The following is a 14,549-nucleotide window of genomic DNA, read 5'->3' as shown; positions in this document are numbered from 1 at the left end:
AGTGACGCAAGAGCGCACTGAAAAAATAAAAGAGCATAATTGTTATTGTTAGCTTGTTAGCTAGCAGGCGAACTCGTGAATGGAGATATGACAGAGTAATAACGTCTTATTACATGTGCACGATTAAGTTATTACAAACGTAAAGTGGTATGTACCAATTTTTGCACTATATATCGGTAGAGTGGGGATGCTCGCAATGTCTGAATGATGGAAATAAACACTGACGTGTACAGGAAGGATGGAATTGTTATTTTTAAATTCGTAGCTAAAATTCATGCTAACATTATGCCAGGCTAACGTGATGCGGAGCTAATGTTAAGTCGCATCCACGCTGTGAGCACGTAACCTGGCAGCTACAAACTTAGGTTTGAGTATCACTCTAAGTTTGACTGTTTCAGTTTATATGTGCGTAACCCGAGAGAAAACAATAATATAATTAGCTTTGCTTTGCTGGCTAAAATACAACAGCCGATGAAAGTGTACTTTCTGCAACATGGGCATGAGTCGTCTGTACAGTGCATTAGTGCAAAAATGTCCCAGCGAGTTTACAGTGACATTACTTGAAACTGAAACTGATCAGACATCCTCATCAATCATCTTCATGTAGTCTGCTGTTTGACATGGAGGACGGAAACAGGACTGATGCTGCTTCCACATCAAAGAGCCACGCAGGATCACTCCACCTGCAGAGTAAGCTGGTTGTAGAGGTTGCACGTAAATATGATTTCCTGCCCTGAACTCAGGCATTACAATTTAATACTCTACATATTTTCTCCTTTTCAGCTCCAAAAAATGAGGACGCCTACGAAATTGCCATCCCCTATGAGGAGAACAACTTTGAGCAGCAGGGATTCTTCAACCAGAGTGATCAGAATTTTGATGGTGAATTGTTGTTTTCAAGCTCATTTTTATGTGCAATAAAAAAAAAGTAGTTCTTCACAGAAACTTTCTCCATGATATTCCCAACCTACCCTCAGAGTCGCCCCCACCTGCTGGCCCATCTCCAGTCAACAACTCGTACATGGTGATCACCAACCTGCGGACCCAGCTACAGATCTCTCTGGAGAAAAACTCTTGGCTGCAGAAGAGAATTGAGGACTTGGAAGAGGAGAGGGACTTCCTGCGCTGCCAGCTGGACCGTTTCATCTTTTCCACAAAAAGCCAGGGACAGGAGCAGAGTCCGAGCCAGTACAGTAACGGTGAGGACAGGGGACAGGTGTGAGATCACAACCTGTCAGAGAAATATAAGTTAATTAGAGACACACTTCAGCAAGGGAAGTCTTTATGGGTGGAGAGATAATTCTTACCTGTTGGTATTTTTCCCTTGTCAGGTTATGAATCTAGGCGGTTCAACTGGAGGGCAAGAAGAGAGGATGATCGTCCCACTGGTAAAACTAAGAGACACGCACTTAACTACTAAATACAAAAACAGTCATGGATTGATAAAGTTGTGTTCAAGTGTAACCAGTTCATACATTTACTGGATTTCATCTTAGATCGCATATTCTAAAATATAGTGGCTTTCTTCTCTTCATAGAGCAACAGAAGACGGACTCACAGCATTTCCCCTCACGTTCGTATATCCACCGACGGCCTGGTCCTCCTACCATGGTGCCTTCCAAAAACCATGTCTCCAATCCACTTACCAATCAGCTTGCCTCTATAAATGCTTTGTTCAGCTCTACACAATCCCAGGCCATGTTGCAAAGCCATAGCCACAGTACTTCGAATGCCACAGCCAGTGGCAGTGGCGGCGGCAGCAACAGTGCTACAAGGTCATCCATGAATGAAATGAGTGGACACAGCAACGTGGGTCCAGGTAATACAGATGGCACAAAGATTTCCATCACGTTAACTGATCTAGAAATTTTTCTTACGGCTTTTATTTTATTTCATGTGCTCCACAGATTCACTGTCACTCTTGGGAGAATCTGATGAGTACTTGGATCAGGACAGCTACCTCGAGGAGGAGGAAATTATATCAGGGGAAGATGTAATGACAGACACCATTAACAGCAACAGACAGCAGCTAAAGAGAAGGCGGGTCTTCCGAGCCCCTAGAGAGCGACAGAGAGGTAAGAGAAGAAGAACGATCTGGCTACAAAACATAGTTTCATAGTTTCATTATTCAACACAGACTGTCATAAGAGCGCCATACCTAACTCTTTTGTACATTCTCGTTCATCAGTCAAAGATGCTGCTGGAGTGCTGTTTCGCTACAAGAAGATCCTGCTTACATACCAGCGTCTGAAAAACATGTCCAAAGCCTTCCAACTCCATGGTGTGGACCGTAACACAGTAGCTTCCACCACACCCATTGCTGAGCTGCTACTAGTGGCACCAGAGAAGGTGGCAGAGGTGGGTGAGTTTGACCCATCCAAAGAGAAGCTGCTGGACTATGCCCGGCGCTGCTACACTGCCCTGGATGAGGAGACACTCAGCAGGGTGCAGGCCCTGAAGAAGAATAACCTCCTCCTGCCCATTTCCTACAGGTTCAGACACTGAGGGGAGAAAGACAGAGGAATGTGAAGTGTCTGTGGACAACAGTGGAGTTGATGGTGAAGGGGAACAGAAAAGTGGCAGGTGGGCTCTGCTGAAACAGGTCAGCTCACCTCACAGAGAAATCCAGAGGGAAGAGGAATTATTTAGCTGTCTCAGCATCCGGGATATGGCCATGTAAACTGTGGCTGAGATCCTCAGAAAAATTGTTTTTACATTTCACTTTTAGTATCAATATGTTCCATAAAACCTCACCATCATTCCAGTAATATTGAGGATGCCGGATGTCTGCTGCAGCTAGAAAGGGGGAAAAAATGGTTCCCAGTGCTCAAAGAGCAAAATGATGTGAGAGTGATCCAGAATCTGTGAACAACGATGTGTGTTTAGCATTAGGAGGATAGAGAGGATTGATTTTCCTCAGTCAATAAATGAGAACCACGTTCATGCTGTTTCAGCCAGGAGGTCTGCAGAGACACAAAGACCCTTTCTTTCCCAGACATCGAGATCAGCTTGAGGCCAGCAGCTCAGTAATTGAGTGTCTGGATCGTGTTGGTTTCTGACGGTCTAAATTATCTTAAAACATGGCGATTTTTATCACTTTAATTGTGTTTAAATTTGACACAATCCTTAAATGACGGTAGTTTTCAATCACATAAAAGTTACATTTATGCTGTAATCCATAGATTTTCTAGAATTATACTTAACTTTTAAGAAATAATCTTTTGCTTTTATTTATATTGCTCAGTGTCTGTTTGTTGCATAATTTGTCATAGCACCATTTTCACTTGCCTTAATACAATTTGTGTGATTTTCTTGTGTGAGACATGCAATAGTTTGGGTCACTTTCGCTCCCTGAGCACAAATTTAATTTGAGTCTTGGAGTCTTTTTGTGTTCTCTTTTGATTTCCCTTTGTCCTGGTTTAAAGGAGGAGAGAACTGGACACTGACCATAGTACAGGCTAGTCCAGAAAAATGTACAAATGCATTTTTGGCAAGAGCCAAAGGTTTATTGTGAAAAATCAAAGACAGACACAAATGTGTTGATGATGTTGTCTGTGTTTGACAACAATACAGCTGCATTACTCTGTTGTTCCACTAAATGTTGTACCAACATTTTTTGTAAAGTATGTGCACTAAAATCCAGTAAATGTCACTTCTTATGCTTCTGATATTGAGGCTCTTGTAATGCTTTGTTGACAACAACACATTTTGTAAAATACGGTACAGCGCATTCACTATAGTATTTGAAAGACTGTTTCGGTTCTGTGTGAAAAATTGTGAACATTAACCATACAAACAGTCACACAGTGCGAGTTACAGCATCAACAAAAGCCACTAGCTTGTGCACACGAGGATCTTGTATTGCTTCCCAGTGCTCCCCTTCAAATGCATGTATAAAGTGCTCTTTGTTCGTCTGTAGTTTATAGAGATCTTGTCAAAATTTGTAATTTCAGAAAAAAAGTCCAGAAAAATGTTCATATTGTATGCCAGTTTGTGGTGTTTATACCGGTACAGTGAAATCAGATCTTTTATATTAAAAACAGATTAGGTTACAGTGGAGTACGGTGACTCTTGGCTCAAATTTTCACATCTCACTAACCTTTTTTACTGAACGTAAACAGACAGGGACCCCGTGAAACTTGTGCCATTTTCTCTGTGTGGTTATTTGTAAGGCTAAAAAGCAAGCAACCTACAGTGCAGTGTTACTGACTGTACAAAGTCATACCAGGGTGCATACCATGGTCTGTTTGTCTCATTTTTATGTGTCATATTTATGTATATCGAGTGAAACGTGTTACCGACATGATGCCTAAATGAACAATAACACTTAAGTGTCATCAAGGCAATTGATTTCTTATAAGAATGTAGATTTATTCATTTGTTTAATCCAAAATCACCATTCACTGACAGAATGCTCATAATTGGAAAGAAAATCTTATGATCAGGGACTTAAAGTAGTCTGTCCTTAAAGTGTGCATACATATGCAGTTAAGTGCAAAAAGGATTTTGTTGTTTCTTTTAATCACCAGAACCTGGGTAAACACGTTGTCCAGTAAATGTCTATCGGCTAAAGCAAAATGTGGCTTTGGGCACTTTATTTTGTAATTTTTTTTAGCTTCTCATTAAATCAATGTAGTGAGGAACTAAACACTGTATATCTTATCTGAGATCATGTGAATATTTTTGTTAATTTCATAATCCCAGTGTTAATATTTTACAAATTTCAATAAATCTGAAAATTAGCACTGAATATTGTTCCCCCACTTGTCCCCCCCCCTTTTTTTATTTTAAACAAAGGCGATTTGTCAAGACTCCAAATGCTAAATAAGTTTTGAAATTTGCCAACCGGCAACAATGCAAAATATCTGCATCACATCTTTAGTCGTTTCCTATGACACCGGACATTTGAAGGAAACAAAAGGGGAGATTTCACTGTTTCTTTCAGTCCTTGAAGCGTCTTTTTCACCGGAACGTGTCATTCATCAACTTCCGGTGTCACGGGGTACCTGGGAGACGGAGCAAAAAAGCGGGCATACCGAAATCTTTATTGTTTTCGCTTGGCTTTAAACATCTAAAAGCGCATACATTCGACTTATAAAGTCGAACAACTGCGCCTTATGGGCCAGTGACCGTCCGGGATTTGCATTCGGCCTTGAAAAGAGTCTCATTCATTCGGCATTCGTACTAGCTAGCTGACTAGCTAACGAGCTTCCACACCAGTGTTTGAAGCAGCAGGCCCATTCTTCTGGACTTTGCTACAAGCTAGTTAGCTAACATTAGCAGGCTAACCCATGCGAACACGTTTTCTTTCTCAATGATTTTGTCTGTTACGTTATAAATAAATACCACACCGCAAATGTTTGTGCTGGTTAACAATATTTGGTAGTTCCATTGTTACGTAAGTTGATAGTTAAAGCAAACTTAGTTGAGCCACATCAGTGAGGTACTTGTTTTTCAAAGAAAAGTGTTGTTCACTTTGTTGCTAGCTTAAGCTAGCCACCGCCAACTGAACAACGCAGTCGCTGAAAGCGTAGTAGCCCCAAACTCAGAGAGATGTCGGACTTCGACGAATTCGAAAGGCAGCTATCTGAAAACAAGCAAGGTAAGTGAACCAGAAGCACATCGACAGTTTAATTATTTAGTGGTACTTTTGTTTGGAAATGCTGCTATCATTTTTAGCCGACCGTGGATGTGTCTATTTACTGGAACGGTGTAAGCTACACCATTAGCCGTAGTCTTGTATCATTTAGGACGCTGTGCTGTTTTAAGTCTATGTGGTTCATCGGACACTTCTGTCGGACTAATTATATTTAATATTGTTTAACATCTGCATTATCGGGATAATGGTAGTTGGCTTCGCGGTTAGGTAACATGTATTATATCTATAAGGCAGGGGCAGTCTATATCATGGTAGTCCTCCTGCCCGTGCCAGCTGACTGGATGACTTGGGTCATCTAGCTTTCTTTGCAGCTGCTGCGTTCAGTGAACATATCCAGTGCTTTATACCCAGTATTGCCCTCCAGCTCTCTGGCACCCAGCCGACAACGCCACCAACCATAGCCACTACCCTTATCCCCTAATAAGCTCTCCTTAACCTAGATTTACTGCACCCAGGTAGTAGACAGTGCTACTTTATGAATTAGCCAAATTACACCGTGACCCAAAAGTTTAGACCACAGATGCATTTTTTTGTCTACATATTTATTTATTCATTATAGAATGGGTGCATTGTATGATTGGCACCTATTAAGTATACCAGTATAACATAAAAGATGTAGGATTATTGTAGCATTGCTCCCTTTGACCAGCTTTAGTATCACCACGCGAGCTCTGGTATATGAGTCCTTGATATGCAAGATAGATAACTTAATTAATCCCCACAGGGAAATTGGGCCATCAAAGCAGCAGGGACATTCAAGTACAGCATGCTTGCATTTCTCTTGATTGTGACAACAGATAAGTTTCTGTGTATATTATCATGTATATGAAGTATATTATGTTCTGATAGTTGTACTATATCCCTGCAGCTGAAAGAGACAAAGAGAACCGCCACCACCGCCGGTCCTCCTCTCGCAGCCGTAGCAGAGAGAGGAAAAGGAGGAGCAGAGACAGGGATAGACGCAGCAGGGATCGTCGCGGAGACAGTAAGGATCGCAGACACAGACGCAGGTTAGTACCTTTTATACAGCTACACCTGGACCATTAAGCTGTGAAGAGTAACATGCCACATTATCTCACATCCATCCCCTCTGGTCTTGGAAGTTCATGTAATTATCACTGAATAGAAAAGGAAAATGTTTCAGTCTAGTATAGGCCACCACTAAGGGGATTTGAATGTGTACATCTTTTTAAGAATCAATTTTTTAGTTCTTATGCTGTTTTTCTCAGTTCAGCATATGCCACACATGCATGCACACACTTGCTGAAGTTTTGAATCACTCTGAGTGCACCCATTCACTCAATTACGCCACATCAGCATGTCTTTTCTACACCCCCATCTTGATTTTGGAATTGAACCAGTCGCCTACTGTGTTGTAGGTGGCTGCAAATTTCCAAACTCAAGCAAATGCATACAAAAACTGATACCAGTCCATTAGCAATGATGAAAAAAAAAATTGTAGCCCAGCCTTACAAGCCCACTCCTGTTGTCCCTTCAAAACAAGGGTTCACCTCGTCTCAGTAACATTGGCAGTTGCCATTCTAGGCTTCACTGCAGATTGACACATTTTGACAGGTGTCTGTAGGAAGAAGTGACTGTAAAGTGTAGCCGCTGATCACAGGATTTTATTTATGCTGACTTTGAATGAGCTTGTTGGACTCTGTGAATTAAGCAGCTGAAAAGTGACTGCATTCTAGCTTCAGAAATATTATCCCCATGAATGACAATATCATTGCACAAACTGACTTTCATATGGCCTATTTTGGATGATGTTATTTTTATGTCCTCTTTCCCTAAGCCCTCTGACACAGGTGCTAATGACATTGTAGTGATTTTGCCAGAGACTTTTGAAAGCACAAAGCGACAGCTGCCAAAACCGCTTTTATATTCTTCATAATTTAACAGAATATAAAGACTAAATTAAAATTGCTGTTGAAGAAATTCACATCCTTCCTAGAATCGAAGATCACACAGGCAGTTATTAATAGTCCTGCTGCGAGAAGAATTGCTTTGTCATTTTAGATTCATTGTATCTTCACTTTGGTGTCACATAACATCAGATGTCTTTGACACATGCAGCATGTGTGTGTTTGTGTCATGATAAGGCAAAGCTGTACTGTGATAGCATTTCGATCGGTTTGTGGGGACATTTTCATACTGGTACAAGTTCTTCCCAGAACACTACCAACACAGATGAAACCTGATAACTATCTACAGAGGTGACAGGCTGGTCTGTTGTCAGGGAAACATGATGGCTTCTGGCACACAATACCTGCATGTTCTATTGGACATGATTAGAAGTGTTGAGGGTGATATCTGTAGAAAAATGTGATTTTCAGTAATTGGTATTGAGTCAAATCTATGTATTTGTATAAAGTAGATTTTTTTTTTTAAGTTTGAGATTACCCACCTCTTTAGTTAGTACATTACTTTGAATGTGCACGTTTCTCAACTTTCTTGTTGTTGGTTGTGAATCTGACCGCTGGCCTGACTGTTACTTATTGTCTCTCAGTGCTAATTTAAAATGGGTTACCGGTGGTCGCTCAGTGTATGCTCACTTAGAAGGTGTAAAATTCAACCCGTCCTGTTGCAGCTGCTGTGTTTTGAGAAAATCCTTTGTGCTTTCATTGTATCATTAGTCGTTCACAAATGATATCGCACGTCAGCTCACTGAATGCACTCGTTTGCCATCTGAAATTCAATGAATTTTTACGCTTCTAGTAATACAAAGATTTTCAAGGTTCGTGATAGCTTTTTGCATTTGGTGTTGGTCATAAACTTTAAGTTCTAATTTTAGGAAGTGGAAATGTTGGAATGTCATGGTTGATTTTGAGAGAAATGTGAAACCCTTCCAATGTCATTTCAGCTCACCATCCAGCTACCCCCAGGACAATGCTGGAAGGTAATACAGCAAACTAACACAAAGCCAGTTTGTGCATTATTGCATCAACTGCACTTTAATGACCCGCCTCTTATACTGTGTACTATTGACTCATTGTATAGATGTCTGCCTGAATGGGGTTTTCAGTCCCTTGTTTCCCTTTTATCATGTTACCAAGTTTGATTGATTCAGTTCCCTCCTAATGTTGCAAGATTTTCTAGCATATTTTATAAAACTTGGGCCATCACCAGATCTTGTAGTTGACTGCTGTGTAGATATATCCATTACATGTTGATTGCTCTACTTTTATTTCACCTGTCGTCTCTTCCTTAAACAGCCGTTCTCCACACCGTGAGAAGAAGAAGAAGGTGAAGAAGTACTGGGATGTCCCTCCACCTGGTTTTGAACACATCACTCCAATGCAGTACAAAGCCATGCAAGGTAACATCTTGGTTTTCTTTTCTTATTACTTTAATTTTTAATAGGCTACCTAGTTTCACAGTTGAAAATGTGTTGTAACCTTGTACTTTTACATTACTGCAAAACATGATATACGCAACAAGATGTATGTATTAAGTTTAAAATCTATGTAATTAGATTTTTCGATCTTACCTTTCACTTTGCTCTCCAGCTGCGGGCCAGATCCCAGCCACAGCCCTCCTGCCGACCATGACTCCAGATGGCCTGGCAGTTACTCCCACCCCTGTACCTGTGGTGGGCAGCCAGATGACCCGGCAGGCCCGCCGGCTCTATGTGGGCAACATCCCATTTGGTATCACAGAGGTGAGGAGCAGGATAGTTCAAGCTTAAAAACCTGACCTTCATCCTTGTGTAAGAAAATGATAAAAATGATTCTACTCTTTAATTATTTTCCTCTCTGTTGTGTAGGAGTCCATGATGGACTTCTTCAATGCCCAGATGCGTTTGGGTGGTCTTACTCAGGCCCCTGGAAACCCTGTCCTTGCAGTACAGATCAACCAGGATAAGAATTTTGCCTTTCTTGAGGTGAGATAATATCCTTATAAACATTTCTTGTGTTCTCTCTTGAGTGACTGTCCATTAAGCTATGTTTGAAGAGCAGTTTTGGTGAGATACTAATAATGATGAGATCAGTTTAATCATCTGTTGTTTTTTCTTTCTATGTAGTTCCGTTCAGTGGACGAAACAACACAGGCAATGGCCTTTGATGGCATCATCTTTCAAGGCCAAAGCCTCAAGATTCGTCGTCCACACGATTACCAGCCCCTGCCCGGCATGAGCGAGAACCCCAGTGTCTATGTGCCTGGTACACAGCCAATTAATGGTTTTTAACTCTAAGTACTTGTGGCATAATTCATAAGTTATCAGTAACCCATTCTCTACAGGATCTTGCTCCCTGTGCGCTACTGTTTACAGGTGTTACTGTGTCCCCTGTAGGTGTGGTGTCTACAGTGGTGCCTGACTCGGCTCATAAGCTCTTCATTGGCGGCTTGCCAAACTACCTGAATGATGATCAGGTCAGTGTTTCTGCATGAAACAACTTGACCTCCAAACTGAGCTACAGTGTACCACACTCGTATTGCTCTTTCATCGTTATAGCTCACTTTAAACTAGTGTTAACTGACCTAACCAAGCACATCAAATTAGCAGTAGTTTCTGGAAAATATCTTCTATATTATGCTTTGAGCCCTATACTTATCACTTGTTGAATCGTACCCTGCTTTATAAAACTGTAAATTCTTACACTTCAAATATTAGGTTTTTAAAAATTCCACCAGTATTGCGTCGTCTCAAAAGAGTGACAGAAATGATAAGACAAGAATGAAGATGTTAAGCCTCAGCTTGCAATCACTGAATTGTCCGTGACTCTACTGTCTTCTGTGTATCAGGTGAAAGAGCTGCTGACATCATTTGGCCCCCTGAAAGCCTTCAACCTGGTGAAGGACAGTGCTACAGGCTTATCTAAAGGATATGCCTTCTGTGAATATGTTGATGTCAACCTTAATGACCAGGTAACCAAACAGAAAAAATGGGAATGTTAATGGGACATTTATACTTCCATATTTTGCTGACTTTTTAAACAGACAGAAATTCTACCATTTAACTTTACGTAACAATTATGTGATGTTATGAAAGTACAATTAAAGACCATGATATTGTTACAGGCTATTGCTGGGCTGAACGGCATGCAGCTGGGAGACAAGAAGCTCCTGGTGCAGAGGGCCAGTGTGGGATCCAAGAACGCCACTCTGGTGAGTATCCAATACGCTGGACAGATGACAGGAGGGTTGTGGGAGGCTGGATGCTCTTTCACACACACTGAAATGGATAAAGGCACATTGCTGATTAAATCTACTGGAGCAACGTATCTGCAATGCTCCCAGGCACACTGCTAACAAGTGTACATGTAAAGCGTTTCCTGATTATGAGATGAGCTCATGAGCACAGTGAAAGTCAGTCGGCTGCAGTGGTCTTGGTGGTTTAATGGCATCAGCAGCATGCAGAGCACTGCAATGAAAGTCACTGGCTTTTAAACTTTTAAACATGCTTTGTAGAAGCCAATTTCAGTGCACCCAATATCTTTAATGCTCATCATTCATGATAAATTATGTAAATTATTCTGTCACAGAAAGCAACATAAAACTGCGATGCTTGATTCAGTGTTTCTCGTCCTGTCCTCTCTGTCTAAGATTAATGCCACCGAAAGAGGAATGTGGTGCACGGTGCTCATATATTCTGCTTTATATTCCCTCAACAAGAAAGCATAATATCTCTTCTAACCTTTTTGTCTGTCCTTGCAGACAAGTATAAACCAGACCCCCGTGACGCTGCAGGTGCCAGGTCTGAACAGCTCAGTGACTCAGATGGGTGGCCTGCCCACTGAGGTGCTGTGTCTGATGAACATGGTGGCCCCGGAGGAGCTGCTGGATGACGAAGAATATGAGGAGATTGTGGAGGACGTCAGGGATGAGTGCAGCAAGTACGGCCAAGTTAAGAGCATTGAGATACCTCGACCTGTGGATGGCCTGGAGGTGCCTGGGACTGGCAAGGTAGGAACTGTTACATCAAAATATAAACTTGACTTAATCTCTGTTTTTCAAGGTTAGGAAAATCTTTTAATAGTTGTGTTCTGGCGTCTCACACTAGATGGGGAGCAGCGCGAACCAGAGCTAGTTTGACAACTAAAACAATTAGAATTGATAAAACAACTTGATTTATCACTATTGTAACAATTACGGTAACAATTAAGATGTGGTGTTAAAGGCTTTGAGAGTCTGGAAATCTTTGTTGTAGGTACTTTGAAAGTGCTTGAATTTTACTCTCAAGAGTCTGTCATCATTCTAATGTTTTTTTTTTCTTCACTTTTCTGCAGATCTTTGTGGAGTTCATGTCAGTTTTTGACTCCCAGAAGGCCATGCAGGGGCTGACAGGAAGGAAGTTTGCCAACCGAGTGGTGGTGACCAAATACTGCGATCCAGACGCTTATCACCGCCGGGACTTCTGGTAGAGGAGGCATGAAGAGAAGAGGGAGGGAGGGGAGGGGAGGGAGGGGAGGGGACATGTGCTGCCCATTTCCAAATCAGCCCCCTAATTAATTTGCAACATTTCAGGTGGATCTGTGAGTATTACTCGTTGGCAAATGGCAAATGTGGTGGTATTCAATCTCCCATCTAAGATCTACATGAAATGTCCAGCAGTTAAAATTAAAATAATAATAATTGGAAGAAGGGGGCGGGTTTATATTCAGTCCATAGCAAAGGGGGGCTAGGTTTGGATGGTGCAGCTGGGTGGGTGGGGGAGTCAAAGATTTTTGAGAAATGTGTGTAATAATAGGTCCAGGGTGGGGTCAACAATTTTTATACTTTGTGAGACAGGGATGTCATTGTGGGTGGGAGGGGGGTGCCACACTTTAAGGTTTGTATTTAAATGGAGGTAGCCTGTTTTAAGTACATTAGGAAGGAGTTGCAGGAGGGAACTAACTGGACTATTGTGATTGAGAAGAGAAGTCGAGGAAACGGGAGTGTTATTAGTGAAAGGGAGACGTGGGGGAGATGGAGAGGAAGGTGAGGGCATTTTTGTTTGACCATCTAATGTAGATACACAGTAGCTGTAACATCCACTTCAGTTGAGAGACGAGATGAGAGTCCTCTATTTTTTCATTTTTTTTCTGTTTGGACTCATTTCTTCTTGTTACTTCATTTTCATCAGACTACTGCCCCCCTCAGGACGAGTGTCAGAGAATCTGTTGTCAATTGGACTCTATCTGAATGTTAACTGTAATTGTTCCAATACTGTGTGTAGCTTCACTGATTTGAGCTGTAATATCACCGTGTATTCAGGCCGCAGAATAACATGAACTGCAGAAAAGAACGTTTCTTTTTGTCCTTTTTTTTATTTTCTGTAACTTTATTCACGTCCATCTTTTGTGCTCAGCTTTTAACAGGTGAGATTGTTTCTGTCTCAGCAGTTCAGATCTGGTTTAATTCAAGAGGAAGATGGGGAGAACAGATTGGTATTCAGTAGTGGATTTATCTCTTCCTTACCAAAAAGCCTTAATGTTAATATATGTCAATTCGCTAAGGAAAGAAATTCGGCTTGCCCCTCTGTCTGTATGTTCATAGATGTCGCCATCTTGTACTTCAGCCTTTGCATTAGTAGTTTTCATTTTGTCCTGGTTTCCCAGCAGACTTGGGATGTAAGATGTGTTGGACCCGGTTGTTATCTTTGTGCAACGTCTCACCTCTTTGACAAGACCAAATAAACACATGATTAATACCCACGGCTCATGTTGTACTGCAGAGTGAAACCAAAACCACACAATTTTTGTTCTGTCATTTTCTGCCTCATTTGTCAAAATGAAAAACATAAAAAAAAAATCACATTTGATGGCTTGTACACACAAAAGAAAACGCAGCACTTGTTCCATCTTACTAATTGAAACTGTGCAAGCTTGATTTAGAGGTGCGCCACAAAAAAGTTTGAAACTGCAAATTGTTAAATTGAATTGAAGCCTGCAGACAAAGACTTGGTGTCTTAAATTTCCACAAACAAAATCATGTCACTTTTCAGTGTTCAGCTCTCATGAAATTATGTTACGGTAGTTGTTGGATTGTTAGAAACTGTCCTTAGACAAAATCTGCTCTTCTCTCATCTCCCTCATCTTCTGCCCTTGTTTCTCTGAGGACCACATATTCACACTGTACACGCTTGAGACTGCTTTCATTTGATTTGTTGGGTTGCTTAAGATGGCACTGGAGAGAGATTGTGTCTGTGATAACACGAGATGTTACTCCTTACTTTCTGAAATCTGCTTTCAGTGTCACTGTGTCATTTTCTTTTTCTTTTTTTCTTTCTCTGGAAAAAAATGTGATTTCTTAAAATGATTTAAAGCTAAAAAAAACACATCTAGTTTATAAAAAGCAAAAAGTCTTTCACTTGTCCAATTTGTTTTCAAATGTTGATTAAAAACTGAATTTACATGATGTCCTTCTGCTTTGTGCGTCCTCTCTTATGCACACCCACCCCGCTGCAGCACAGGTTTTTTTTTTAAAAATTATTTCCCCAGTGAGTGATGACATTCACAGTTCATTAGTGAGATGGAGTAGACCGGAGCCATGTCCACTCTGTTTCATTCAGTCGATGGCATAATTTATCAAACCCTGCAGTTAGTGGTAACGTCCGAGCGATGGAGCCATTTCACAGTCACCCAAAGATCTCCATTTGATTCTTTAAAATGTGGTATGAAATTGACAAATGAATGAGAATTTAAAGGAAAATCGACACAATCCTTGTCGCCTCTGGAACCCTCCATGTTCTCCCACAGGTGTTGAATTGATTCTCATCATCATAGTAGTTAACCCCTCATAGCCTGTATGGAAGCATCTGGTCATGTTTCAAAATTTTACATTTCATTCAGCACCTATAATGTATAATTTATCTTAGTTCTCATGCTGCAAAATGATATAACATCATGGCATTAAAACCCACTCAACTATTTTGAAGATATGTTGTAGTTTTACAACTATGTAC

General features: G+C 41.0%; 2 protein-coding genes across 7 annotated transcripts; both read left to right on the top strand.

Moving 5' to 3' along the window:
- Nucleotides 1–4: 4 nt before the first annotated feature.
- On the top strand, nucleotides 5–4,059 carry ccdc106a (coiled-coil domain containing 106a). Its single transcript, XM_037075010.1, has 8 exons — nucleotides 5–147; nucleotides 608–690; nucleotides 784–882; nucleotides 978–1,199; nucleotides 1,332–1,388; nucleotides 1,538–1,819; nucleotides 1,908–2,075; nucleotides 2,189–4,059. Exons 2-8 carry the CDS (start codon nucleotides 621–623, stop codon nucleotides 2,503–2,505), a joined length of 1,215 nt encoding a protein of 404 aa, XP_036930905.1. The 5' UTR covers nucleotides 5–147; nucleotides 608–620; the 3' UTR covers nucleotides 2,506–4,059.
- Nucleotides 4,060–4,944: 885 nt separating this feature from the next.
- On the top strand, nucleotides 4,945–14,002 carry u2af2a (U2 small nuclear RNA auxiliary factor 2a). 6 transcript variants are annotated; one of them, XM_037074989.1, is made up of 12 exons: nucleotides 4,946–5,602; nucleotides 6,528–6,669; nucleotides 8,526–8,561; nucleotides 8,878–8,981; nucleotides 9,172–9,323; nucleotides 9,429–9,545; nucleotides 9,687–9,825; nucleotides 9,936–10,036; nucleotides 10,409–10,531; nucleotides 10,685–10,771; nucleotides 11,321–11,569; nucleotides 11,893–14,002. In XM_037074989.1, exons 1-12 carry the CDS (start codon nucleotides 5,554–5,556, stop codon nucleotides 12,025–12,027), a joined length of 1,434 nt encoding a protein of 477 aa, XP_036930884.1. In that variant the 5' UTR covers nucleotides 4,946–5,553; the 3' UTR covers nucleotides 12,028–14,002. The 6 variants fall into 6 exon arrangements, with proteins under 6 accessions (XP_036930888.1, XP_036930889.1, XP_036930884.1 ...); XM_037074990.1 differs by having other exon boundaries at nucleotides 9,687–9,843; nucleotides 9,957–10,036; XM_037074991.1 differs by having other exon boundaries at nucleotides 4,947–5,602; nucleotides 9,957–10,036.
- Nucleotides 14,003–14,549: the final 547 nt, after the last annotated feature.

This window comes from Acanthopagrus latus, chromosome 17 (genome assembly GCF_904848185.1).
Source record: "Acanthopagrus latus isolate v.2019 chromosome 17, fAcaLat1.1, whole genome shotgun sequence".
NCBI classification, from domain to species: domain Eukaryota; kingdom Metazoa; phylum Chordata; class Actinopteri; order Spariformes; family Sparidae; genus Acanthopagrus; species Acanthopagrus latus.
Note: the sequence above shows the minus strand (reverse complement) of the source record. Positions and strands in the feature narration are given on the sequence as shown.

Bases quoted from the DNA above. Each gene is read 5' to 3' on its own strand.
- ccdc106a (XM_037075010.1), top strand. From the start codon at position 621: ATGGAGGACGGAAACAGGACTGATGCTGCTTCCACATCAAAGAGCCAC. The intron at 883-977 runs GTGAATTGTTGT...ACCTACCCTCAG, and splicing joins GAGTGATCAGAATTTTGATG to AGTCGCCCCCACCTGCTGGC. The intron at 2,076-2,188 runs GTAAGAGAAGAA...CTCGTTCATCAG, and splicing joins CCCTAGAGAGCGACAGAGAG to TCAAAGATGCTGCTGGAGTG.
- u2af2a (XM_037074989.1), top strand. From the start codon at position 5,554: ATGTCGGACTTCGACGAATTCGAAAGGCAGCTATCTGAAAACAAGCAA. The intron at 6,670-8,525 runs GTTAGTACCTTT...ATGTCATTTCAG, and splicing joins GATCGCAGACACAGACGCAG to CTCACCATCCAGCTACCCCC. The intron at 10,532-10,684 runs GTAACCAAACAG...ATATTGTTACAG, and splicing joins ATGTCAACCTTAATGACCAG to GCTATTGCTGGGCTGAACGG.